At 36.7% G+C, this 12594-nt stretch overlaps 1 protein-coding gene across 1 annotated transcript; it reads left to right on the top strand.

Moving 5' to 3' along the window:
- Positions 1 to 5475: 5475 nt before the first annotated feature.
- Positions 5476 to 12147, top strand: LOC110716942 (mRNA cap guanine-N7 methyltransferase 2-like). Its single transcript, XM_021895592.1, has 11 exons — positions 5476 to 5911; positions 6497 to 6812; positions 6903 to 6997; positions 8236 to 8307; positions 8398 to 8507; positions 8800 to 8922; positions 9074 to 9166; positions 9444 to 9512; positions 10134 to 10222; positions 10321 to 10418; positions 10676 to 12147. Exons 2-11 carry the CDS (start codon positions 6611 to 6613, stop codon positions 10814 to 10816), a joined length of 1092 nt encoding a protein of 363 aa, XP_021751284.1. The 5' UTR covers positions 5476 to 5911; positions 6497 to 6610; the 3' UTR covers positions 10817 to 12147.
- Positions 12148 to 12594: the final 447 nt, after the last annotated feature.

The following is a 12594-nucleotide window of genomic DNA, read 5'->3' as shown; positions in this document are numbered from 1 at the left end:
TGCAGAGAAGCAAAAACGAAGTAAGAGTGAAGAGAAGAAGAAGAAAAATGGAGGAAACTTAAAATTGAAGATGAACAAATGACGGTTTATTTTGAAAAATAAATAAAAGGAAGAATAAACGTTGAGGAAGTTTGTTGGGCTGGAGTAATAAGTGAGGCATTGTTGGGCTGGACAAGCTTTTTAAAAAGAGGTCGAGCCAACAAAATTGCCTTAAAAAAGAAGTCGGGCCAAGAAACCCGCTGGACTGACGAAACGTTTGGTCAAGCTTGATTGACCCAATAGTTTGTGCTTATTAAAACACGGAGGGAGTAGGTTAAACAACCAAGTTAAAAAAACCAATCCATACAACTAACACTTCCAACTGATCAAACCAGCCAACATCGAAAATCCTAACAACCCCTTTATGTTTAATCCAATTTACATTACAAATTTGATTAGGATTGGATTGAATTTTGAATATAATCCGAATAACTTTATTTCACCACTAGTTTTCAAAAAAAAAAAAAAAAAAAGCAATATAACCCGCTACTTTTTGTAATTGTATGTCGTGCCCTTAATTTTTCAAACGTCTACACTATAACCCGAAGGTACAGTTAGTAACTGTACGGTAACCCACATCAGCATGCATTTATGACGGACGTTAGGTGGGCATTTAAGACGTCACCTAACTCTACCTTTCTACTGCTCTTTTCTCTGTCTTCAAAATTAATTCCCTCCCAAACTCGCTCCCTGTTTCATTTCTCCTCGAAAAAATTTATCTGAAACCCTAAATTGCGAAAACAAAAGGGCAAATTATCAACCTGTTTTTGGTACGATTTGAAGCGAGGAAGCTAAGGTTTTCTAGTGCGAAATTTGTCATCGTGCAAGGTATGTGTTTTCTCTGTAGTTTTTTTTTTTTTTTTTTTTGCTGCGAGTTATGGTAGTATGTTGTTGTTAAATGTTTGGGTTGTGTTGTTGATTGCGTAAAGTTCATAAAGTTGTTTACTTTTTGTGATAATTTACTAGTTTTTGGCATAATTGTGGTATAAATTAGCTTAATTATGTAATATTTTGCGGAGTTCGTATTCTAGGTGTGGTTAGTTCATATTATAGGTTTTTGGCATAATTGAGTTTGAGTTTGGTTAAAATTTATGTAATTTATTTGGTTTTATGTGATGTATAATGTAGTTGATGTGTGTTTCGTTGTTGTTTGATCGATTTAGGATAAAAATTTGCAGATGGAAGAGGAGAGAATATTGAAAATTCATTATCGTGAAAATTGTGTTGATTTAACAATTGATGATGTTGATAAGTGTTTGTTAATTGATGTGATAAATGACATGTGTGAGGAATTTGGTAGGAGAGGGTTTGAGTTGCCTGAATACCCTGGGTTGCACTACTGTTTTAAAGAGAAAGCAATTAAGTTGGTTGATGATGGTTTAATGATGAAAATGTTTGAAAACATTGAGAGTAAAGAGATTGATGTGTGGGTTGGTTGTTTGAGTTAGCCTTCATTTATATTGACTTTGGCTAGGATTGTTAAACCCCAACAAGTTCAGCCTAACCTACAGGCCCGGCCCAAATTTCTGCAGGCCTACCTCAGCCACCTCCTGCAACACATATTGAACCTCATGGCCCATCTCACTCATCCTCTTTACCAGCTGGCCCATCAGTTGGTACAATTTCTTTAAAAAAAGGTGGTCCTTCTATTATTTCAACCAAGCCACCTCCAGAAAGAGCCCAAGACTAAATCTTCCAATAAAGAGAAAGAGCCCAAGACTTACACCTCTAGAAACTGCAACTCCACTTAATTCCCCTCCATACCATTCTCCTGTTCATAACTCCCCTCCACAAAACCAGTCCATCCATGTCAACAGTGGTGGGAGGAGATTACCTAGGTTATTGGAAGAAATATCCCTATCTCCTCCCCATGTATCACTTGCAGCTTCATCTCAATCCCAATTTTCTTCTCCAACTCAAAATAGGAGGAGCCCAAGGCTACTTCTGAATCAAAGTCAAACATTACTTCCAACTGCTGAAATAAACCCTTCAATTTCTCCTAAGAAGTAAAGAGTCATATCTAAAAGTTTTAATCTTCCCTCATGGTAAAAAAAATGGCTCATAGGGCATTAAGATATTACCAACCCAGGAATCACAGGTCATACCTATAGTTGACAATGCAAGGGGTAGATGCAGGACTAGGGATCCTAATGTGTGCTATGAGGGAAGATATAGTGAGGCTAGTTCTGATTCTGAAGGATTACCAACCCTAGGATACTGAAGAGGATGATGAAAGTGAGAGTGGGGATGATTGGGATGAAGTTGAGGAGAATCTGAGGGATTTGGTAAACCAAAACTTTGTTGATGGGAATTGGGTACCATTTCAATCACATGAGAGGGAATTTGAGGATGAGGGTTATTTGGGGAAGGTATACAGAAATGGTGAAGTGTATGATGATGATGCCGAGCTAGGAAAGATAAGTCTTAGGGCATGATAGTTATTTGTTGACATGGAGCATTTTAAGGATGCCCTTAAAGATTACTGCATCCAGGAAGGTTTTGCCTTAGTGGCGAGGAGGGTAGAGTGTGATAAGTACACTACTAAGTGTGCTGACATTAGGTGTAGTTGGAGAATTCATGAAAGCATTCTACCTGATGGATACACCTAGGCTATTAAGAGTATCAAGAACAAGCATGTGAGTGACATGAATCTTATCAACAATCCTATGGCTAATTGTGAGTGAGCAGCTAAGAAGCTTTTGGAAGAGATTAGAGCTAGCCCTAACATCAAAGGAAAAGCACTGAATGAGCTGTTATGAGAGAGATATGGAATTAAAATGGTTGTATCCACTGTGTACAAGATGAAAGGGATTGCCAGGGGGATGATACAAGGTGGACATGATGATTCCTACAGCAAGTTGACTGACTACTACTATCTGTTGAAGGAGAGAAATCCTAAATCTGTTGCTTTCTGTACATGGAAAGTATTGCAACAGCCTGAGCAGCCTTTGCAATCAAGTCCATATTCATCAGCTTTGCAGCATAGTTTAGAGGACTTATTTAAGGGTGTAGAGGTTTGGTTGGTGTTGATGGGTGCCACCTGAATGGGAATTATGGTGGAGTCTTGTTGTCAGTTGTCTAATTGGATGGCAACAATGAGATCTTCCCTGTTGCTGTTGTAGTGGTGGACTCAGAAAACGAGTCAAGCTGGTGCTGGTTTTTCCACCACTTGAAGGCTATCCTCATTAAAACTGGTAGAGATGACTGGACCATAATGTCAGATAGACAAAAGGTGCACATCTTGTTTATATTTTATTGTTATTGTTGTTATGTTTATATAAGCATGTAATACTAAATCTATGTTATTATGTTGTCACTATAAGGGTATTGACCCTCATTGGATCAACTTTGGCCCAAGGTGTCTAGGAGGTACTGTGCAAGGCATTTGTGCAAGAATTTTAAGTTAGAGTACCTTGGGATGTTGACGCATAAGGTGTTTCGGTTAGTGATAAATGCCTATTTTGAGTTCAACTTTAGGAAGGCACTGATCAAGCTTTAAGGACTTGTTGGTTTAGGTGCAGTTAGACATTGGGCCTCTACAAGGATGGATAAGGTGGAGATTTGATCCCCAGATGTGCTATAATGAAAACACCAACAATTTTGTTGAAAGCTTCAACAGTACAATTGGTGTGGACAGATCCTACCCCATTCTAACACTTTTAGAAGGTGAACAATCAAACTCTCCAACTAGTAATGTCTCCTTTTTCACCAAGTGGTAACTGTGTGTATCTATGTGTGCAGGTGTGAGGAGGATAGCTATGGTGAGGCATGCTACAAGCCAACCAAAAAGTGAGGAATGGGTTGAAGGTGTTTATCCTAACATCAGGGAAAGGGTTAGAGTTCTAATTAAAGAATCTAGATCTTGCCATGCATACCTAGCTGGAAGGGGAGAGTATGAGATCTCAGATGGGAAAATCATGTTGCTTGTCTCACTGAACTCAAGGAGTTGTGTTTGTGGAAGATGGAAAATAAGTGGTATTTCATATAAGCATGGAATGAGGGCTCTGCTGGATGCTGGAAAGGAACCAACTGACTATTTCAGTGAATGGTACTCAGTGGCTAGGTACAAGGCCACTTACAGTGGCAACATTTTACCACTGCCAGATCAAGAGCAATGGCTAAAGATGGATAACCCAAAATTGTTGCCATCACCAATCAAGAGGAGTGTAGGCAGACCCTCTAGGAATAGAAGAAGAGAAGAGGGAGAACAAAGGAAAGGGAAGAGAAGTGCCACTGTCAAATGCAGCAAGTGCAACTAGTATGACCACAATACTCTTACATGCAAGAGAGGGGCAACTAAGAAAGAGTCGATGCATCAACAAGGGAAGGAACCCACCAAGAATGCCAAAGGGAAAGGGTCAACAAGATAACAACCTTCGGCCCAGCAAACTAACACCAACCTAATTGACCTTATGATCAACAACTGTACAACAGGCCAAAATTTAACAAGGGAGAGATCACGGTAGCCATTGTATACTCCAAGTTCAAGCAAGCCGCTACCTAGAGAAAGTGGGAGGATGCCAGCTCCAAGAGCAAGTTCCAGCCAGCCAACAAGACAGAGCAGTAGAGCATCAACTGCAAAAGCTGGTGCTTCTACTCAACCACCACCAAGCAGGGACTTTGACCAGAGCATTAGTCCAAAGAGGCAGAAAATTTTGCATAGGTTATCCATGCTATAAATTGATGTATTTGGTGTTGCAGCCCTTTTGTAATTATTTTGGCATAAACATGATTAAAATGGTTAGGGATTAAATGTAAATGGGGGTGCTTTTTTTACTACCAAACTATACTAGTTACTTAGTTGAGGGGGAATTTTTTTGTAAACAATGCTTGATGTTTAGATATGCTAATCTAGCCTCCTTTGCTGTTATATTGTTTTGGTTTTTTTTAATTTGAAACAAATGCTTTTAAAAAAACAGAGTTACCAAATAAGACTTTATTTTGTTTCATATAATTAACTTAGGTTACAATAAGACACAATTTAACATGGCAATTACAATTAAGTTGCCCCATTTTTTAACAACAGAATCACAACTAGCAAAACATACATAAAAATTCCAACTTTCACTATTTCCCTAAAATAAGACATAAACTTTGCCAACTGCAAAAGCACTGAATCTATCTCATTATTGCTCTTCATCATAGCAAGCCCCAAAATATCACTTTCGTCCAGCCACTTGAAGAATCCACACTCATTGCACTTGAAAAATGCTTTCCTGGGTTGCGATTTGTGCTTGAGATCTTCAACTTCGCAAGCTTCTATGGTCTGCGCCAACATCGAGGGCTGACAAACTCCAACGAACAAGACGAATTTGAGGGAAAGGAGCATCGAGAGGTTGAAGATGACATGATTGGGAAAGGGGCAATGAGAGGATGAAGATGAGAGAGAAAACAAATTGACAACCTAAAAATTATAAATTGGGGAAAAGGGGGAGGGGAAATTTAAAGGGGGAGGGGAGAACTATTGATTTGGAGGGAAACTTCCCCCCCAAACTTAACAACTCACTCCAAACAATAGTTCAATAATAATAAACGGAACCCTGTTAACGAAGACTTGGCGACAAGGTTACATCGTGGTTACTAATTGTACCTTGGGGTTATAGTATAGAAGTTTGAAAATGTAAGGGCACAACATAAAATTTCAAAAAGTAGCGGGTTATATTGTAGAATTAAAAAAAAAAAAAAAAAAAAAGTGTGACTCGGAAAAATGACCGAAGAGTTCTGTCTTAAGTCACGTTCAAAAAAAAAAAAAAAAAAAAAAAAAAAAATTCTGTCTTAACTCACTCTTCCTCTCAAATTCTCGCACCCTCTCCACTCTTAATACTTCTCCGTCGCGCCGGAAAACAACCGGCGATAACCACCCAACCACCTGGTAAACGCTTCACTTCCTCTTACTCTCTCTCTGTTCCATCTTTCTTAGGGTTTTTGATTCAATTTTACTGATTTTCAGCATTTGAATTACACCAACTGAATTAATTATTTGAAATTATTCTTGCTAATCTGTCTTTAACATTCATTATTAGGTTTTATTTTAGTTCTTTTGAAACTGAAATGCTTTAGTTGAATGATGTGTATCTCAAGAATGGTTGATTGTTTAGGCTTAATTTAGGGATTGTTTGTAGTAGATATTATTAATACCACTTATTTAGTTCATTCTTTAAATACTTTTTGCAAAGATTGTAAGCTGTGTTATGTCAAAATCATCAAATGAAATGTAATGATTATCACATTGCATTATGATTTACATGTTCATAAATTTATGTGTATCTTGTACTAGTATATTTTATCAAGGTGAAATGGTTTTGCTATTTGTTTTTCTGTTAAAATCATACTTGTATATTATATGTTCATTCATTTGTGGGAGTTTCTTGCAGGGTACAATGGTTGTATAGTAATGATTATTCTTGTATTTAGTATGTTCGAGTTATCGAGTAATTGCTTTGGTTTTATCTTGTAGGGTACATCGGTTGCATAAAACGATTATTCGTGTATCGAGTACTTTCGATTTTACGGGTAGTGAGAGAGCCCTGAAACGGGCGCCTAATTAAAGTGTGTGACATTGGACAACGTAATGGCGGGATTTGCAGCAGTTCCACCTAAGATTACAACAGTGGAAACCTCTCACACCCACCAGCGTCTCTTTGACTTTGCTAAAACTGCTCTATTCAAGATCTTTCTATTCCCTTATGCTACGGTGTGCGAGTTGTTTTGTGGCCAAGTACCAGATGTGGAGAAATTTGATGATGCTCTAATTGGTCATTACATTGGGATTGGTATCTAATTTCTTTCGCATTGCCAATTTTTTTTTTCTCTTTACTACTAATGGTTGCATTAATTTGAATCAATAATTTTGAATTTTGAAGATGTGGAAACTTCTGGAGTAAGCCAAGTTCAAGTGGCGTGGGAGAGTCAGCGTAAAGCATATACTTCACAGTTCTTTGAGCTTGATCCTTGCACAGTAATTCTCTCTTCTCTTTAGCCTTGTTACAATTTGTATTATATACTAAGGATATGCTGATGTTACGAGACTTGATATGTTTATTTATTTTTATGTTATTCTCCACAATGATCTCTTAATTGATTGGAAGTAAATTTCTGTTGTAAATAATCTTTGTTGAACTTGGATATTAATTGAAGATCATGTTTTATTAGGTGTACTTTTGACAAATTAACTTCCCATGTTGCATTTCAACTGGTTACCTTGTTGCTAGTCAAACATGCTGCTTACTTGCTTTTCGTTTCAATTCAAAGATTTTCGATGCTTATCTAGACAAGATGTTCTAAGGGATTGATTTGTGTGCTGGAACTCTGGAAGTGTTGTAGAACAAAGAGTTTTTATTACTTGACAAGAATGCTTACAAGACTTGGATGGGTTGTACAAATTAATCCTGAGTCTATCTATAGGCAATTAGGTGAGCCCATTAATTCTTGAAAGTGTACCATGCACATTGCATAAAATGTTCTACACTCATACAATAGACTTGATATATACAAGGCTACTTTAGAGGTGTACTTTTTTTTAGTCTTGGAATGCATTCCCTTGATCAACCATGTTCACTTATGAAGAATAAAATCAGGATGGGGAATTAAAGGGCTTAAAAATTTAGATAAGTTGTTTTTCTGATGTAGTGGAACATTTGTTTTTAATCTCTATGAGTGATTAGCGCGTGATTTATTCTGGGGAAGAAGTAAGCTCATTTTATTTTTATAAAGTAAAATTGTGATAATATTCACTGATTGGGGTTTTCTTCATAACTGAAGTTTGACTTCTCTAAGAATGGGATTATAAAGGAATAAAATCCTTCTTGTATATGTGTCATGTGGGTTTTCTTCTTAATATTTCTGGTAACCGCGTATATATTTGCTAAAAATGTCCAGATGAATCATATCTTTGTGCTGATATTTTCTCGCCATGTAATTTCTTGCTGAGTAGTGCTGACTACAATTCAGTCTTCTTTTTAAAGATTTAATATGAAATTATTTAATCGAAACTTTGTTACATTATCAAGAAAGAAGCCCATAGTCTGAAATGTACCTGATCATACAGATTGATTATCATTATTAATATTCTGAATGTTTTTTTTTTCCTTTGCTGTGTGCTGTAATTGGTAGAATGGTAGTAGTAGAAGTTAAAGTTTCTTGCTTTAGTTATAATATCTTTATATGAAATTTTCTGATCTTTGATCACCTTGATAGGAAATTCTGGAACCACATTTGCTGGACATGTGCAATGCAGTTGATATTGTTTGCTGCATGCAGCATTTACAGGTTTATAACCTGAAATTTGGTTTTTGAGATTGGTTAAGCACAATTTAGCATTTTTTGTTTGATTTTAGCTACATCTTACATGTTTTGCAGATATGCTTCACATCTGAAGAGAGAGCAAGGATTCTTCTGCGTAATGTTTCATCTTTGCTGAAACCAGGGGGTTACTTTTTAGGAATCACTCCTGACTCCTCCATGATATGGTATGAAGTTATGCTTGCAGAGGTCCTCTTTTCTTTTTCTCTAGAAATTCCTTTTGTATTTTTACTGCTATTGTGTCACCCTCTTTTTCCTTGTGATTACAATGATGCTCTTTTGTAAAATTAGAATTGAAACCTTTTTGTTTAAATCAAATAGGTATCCTGTTTTTCTTCTATAAATGATTGTTTGCACAAACATAAGGTGTGATTACAATATTTCTTGCCTATATGAGCCTCTTCCAACTGTTGGTTATATATCCTTAGCATTTCTTGTACTTTGCTGATTTCACTACAGGGCAAAGTATCAAAAAAATGTTGAAGCATACCACAACAAAAGTGGTGGAATGAAGCCGAACATTGTACCAAATTGCATTCGATCAGAGAGCTACATGATTACTTTTGAAGTGGAGGAAGAAAAGTATGCCTAAATAATGATGATTTTGTTTGCTTGTTTAGTTTTGCTTATTAATACAAACGAAAAGAAAGTTGCCCTTGTTCTTTTTTGGTTTGTAGAAAATGAAGAAAATATGTCTTCTGTCATTGACTTATTCATCATTCTAATTATATAGGTTCCCCTTGTTTGGAAAGAAATACCAGCTGAAGTTTGCTAGTGATAACTCTGCAGAAACACATTGCCTAGTTCATTTCCCAAGCTTTATCAGGTAGATTTTTGGCAACTAAGCTAATTATCAATATTTACTTCATATTGACCGGCCCTTTATTATTTATTTTTGATATTCTGTTTTTTTTTTTTTTTTTTTTTTTTGGGGGGGGGGGATGGAGTGGGGGCGGGTGGTGGACACTATAGTCCAGCAATGTCCACCGATCTCTTTCTTTTTATTGTGCCAATTGAAACCTAACCGCAGTCTTACAACGTGGAGGATGACAGCTTGATTTAGATCCCTAAGACCCTAACTAATTTGGTTGTTTTGACCTCAGGTTGGCTAGAGAAGCTGGTCTTGAGTATGTAGAGATTCAGAATTTAACCGAGTTTTATGATGATAACAGGTACAATTACAGCTAGTTTGCACCCCTGCCCCTCCCCTCTTGTCCCTCCTTGGAATCTCATAATTTTATTTTTTTGTAAGATACTGTGTTATACTTGCAAAACTATTTTACCCCTTTTTATTTATTTTATTTTTGTCTTTTGAAAGAATCTCTTTCTTTTTCTCACTTTACACTCCTTTTTTTAAACTTTTTCAACTGGTTATCTTATTATGTCCTTTTTTCTTTGTCAGAGTTGTTGTTGCTGTTGAAAAACAAGTGCTTGTTGTTGTGTCTTGAAATAATGGAGCCACATATAAGAGCAATAGGAAAACAAGTGAAATAATTTAATATCTATTTTCAAAGACATTGGTTGAGGAAGTATACATCGACAAATAGAGACTTAATTCAGATTTCATATAGTATTCATGACTCATTAGCTGTCCCTTGTGCTTTTCATATGTTTTTGGTAACAGCCAATGGCCTTTTAGGTGGTTTGTAATTGCTGCCATGTCATCTTCATTTATCTTGTTTCAGCTTCACGATGTGAAAAAATCTGACTATCTGGCTTGTTTTATAATTTTTTCACGACTCCTCTAGTTTTTTTTCATTTTGCCTTGTGTTGCATCTTCCTGTTTGTGACAGAGCTCAGTTTGGAAGTTTAATTTTAAAATTTGGCCCGAATCTGGTGGATCCTCGTGGAAGACTTGTTCCTCGCTCTTATGATGTGTTAGGTGATGAATTTTATCTTTCCTCTTTCATACTTGTCTTCTGTTGACATTATGCCTGGATAACTATTATATTTATTCGAGCTTTAACGTTTTCCATTCAGGTTTATATACAACATTTATTTTTAGAAAGCCCGATCCAGACATGGCTCCTCCTATTACAACCCCCGTGTTGCCGGATGGACCTCATATTTATGATGAGGCAAGTACAATACTATTTCATAGGAGTGACTTTTAGGTTCAGGAGATTGTTAAAGTTAGACTTTTGATTGTGAACTCATTAGGAGAAAAGTTATTAAGGAATTGTAGGATGCCATTTGGTGGATAAATGGGTGTAGTCCTGAATGGTTGTGTAAGTTGTGTTTCCATATAAATGATAATTTTTCATGGTTGATAGATTTAGCATGATCGGCTATTTTGTGGCATCATTCATGGTCACCTGGTGGTTTCATGTTACAGAGAGAATGGCAAGGGACTGCTTGGAGAGACGATGATCTTAATGGTACAACAGAGCCGCCTCCTGGTCTTGGCAAGATCAGTGATCAGAAGGGGATTTTAGGTCCTGGCCCTGTCGACTTACGTTTCCCGGATGCAGTATAACTATGGAGCAAGAATATTGAACTCAATTACACTTGTGAGTTTTTGACCTTGATCTGCACTGACATAGAGGATCGGATGAGAGTAAATGATGGTTCATTTGTAAATCAAACAAATAATTACACATAGAATTTTTATTTTTATTTTATTATTTGTTGATAATTTTATATAGTATCCAATAAAATCACCATATAACTCTATTATTTTTTTTTTTTTGGAAACCAAGCAGCGAATATCATTAAAATAGGTCAATTTCGGCCAAAGTTGTTAGGCTGGAAAGGACCGAGAGAAACAAATTCATCACAACCCCTAGCATCCCATCTTGCTACATTATGTGCTAGAGTATTACCTGCTCGCTTGACATGAGATAAAGAAAAGGAACTAAAACAGGAAGATAAGCTAATAATGTCATCATAAAGCAAATAAATAGGGGAGAAGCCCACTGATCTGTTCTTGAAAGCCTTCACCACGTTGATGGCATCACTCTCAAGTTGCACTCTGTCGTAGCCCAGCCTTCTTGCTACCAACAAGCCAAATCTACAAGCCGCTGCCTCTGCTATTTCCACCCCCCAACCAGCAGGTTCCTGGCGCACAGCTGCAACAATCACAGCACCATGCTCATCCCTGATCACAATGCCTAGCCAGTTTTTACACCCAAATGAGCATCACAATTGACCTTCACACACCACTGCCTTGGACGGCCCCAAGACCTAGCAGAAGGACACCCAACAGGAGCAGCTCTAGCCAACACTTTCCCTGCGTACTCATTGCTTTCTCGCACCAGGTTACCCACCCTCTTGCAACCTCTACCGCATTAAAAGAAGCCCGCTCAAAGATAAATTTGTTCCTGCAGTATTTGGCTAACAATAACTCTATTATTATCAACAAAAGTATTTGACTAACAATAAATTATTTCAATGTCCTAATTGGTCATTTTGTCTGAACAACTAGTAATTAACAACTACTCCGTAGTATTTACCAAACATTTCTATTCAAATTTACAACCATTAGATTGTGGGATGAATTCTCTCATTGGTGAGGATTTCATTATCCTTCCCTCTTTTAAGGAGCCTTATTTGCGAAGTCTGATGGGATGGACCAAAGTGAACTTTTGATATAATAAGATGCATTCTCCTTACTTAAAAAAAAAAAAAAAAAAAAAAAAAAAAAAAATCAAATCGCAACAGATATGTTGTAATGCCTGTAGACGTGCTGACTGCTGAGTGCATGACCATTTATCTCTCTTTCTCTCGTAATTACTATCTGCCATCTATACTACGTAGTATTACTATACCTGGTCTTTGAACCTCTGAAGACCCTTACACCAGCATCCATTTGTAAACTTAACAAGGCTATATGTTTATGAAACTAAATTTATTCTACGATTAATCCTCTTTTGAATTTCACAAAAGAATAAAAAATTTGGTGTTTTAAAGGCAAATTTTTCTCTTCGAAAAAATCATCAGGCATCACTTCAATTTGAAGAGTAGATCATCTGAAGAAGGTTTAATCAACAACTTTCGTAATAGCATGTCTTCCGAGAATGATTGTACTGACCTGAGCCCGAGTTTGCTGAATGCAGGTAAGGGTTTCTCATTTGCTTATAATTATGTAAGAGTATATGATCAATGATCATTTGATCAATTGAGAAAAGACTTCGTTTTCTTGCCTTTTTGGTATTCACTCTAGTTTGACTTTTTAAAATTTTTAGGAAAATTTGCCAATTGCGGCAATTTAAAGTTTATATTTTGTAAATTACAGCCATTTAAAAAATTTTTTGC

This window comes from Chenopodium quinoa, unplaced genomic scaffold, assembly GCF_001683475.1.
Source record: "Chenopodium quinoa cultivar QQ74 unplaced genomic scaffold, ASM168347v1, whole genome shotgun sequence".
Taxonomy (NCBI): Eukaryota; Viridiplantae; Streptophyta; class Magnoliopsida; order Caryophyllales; family Amaranthaceae; genus Chenopodium; species Chenopodium quinoa.
The sequence above is the reverse complement of the archived record's forward strand: the minus strand, read 5'-3'. Positions and strand labels throughout refer to the sequence as shown.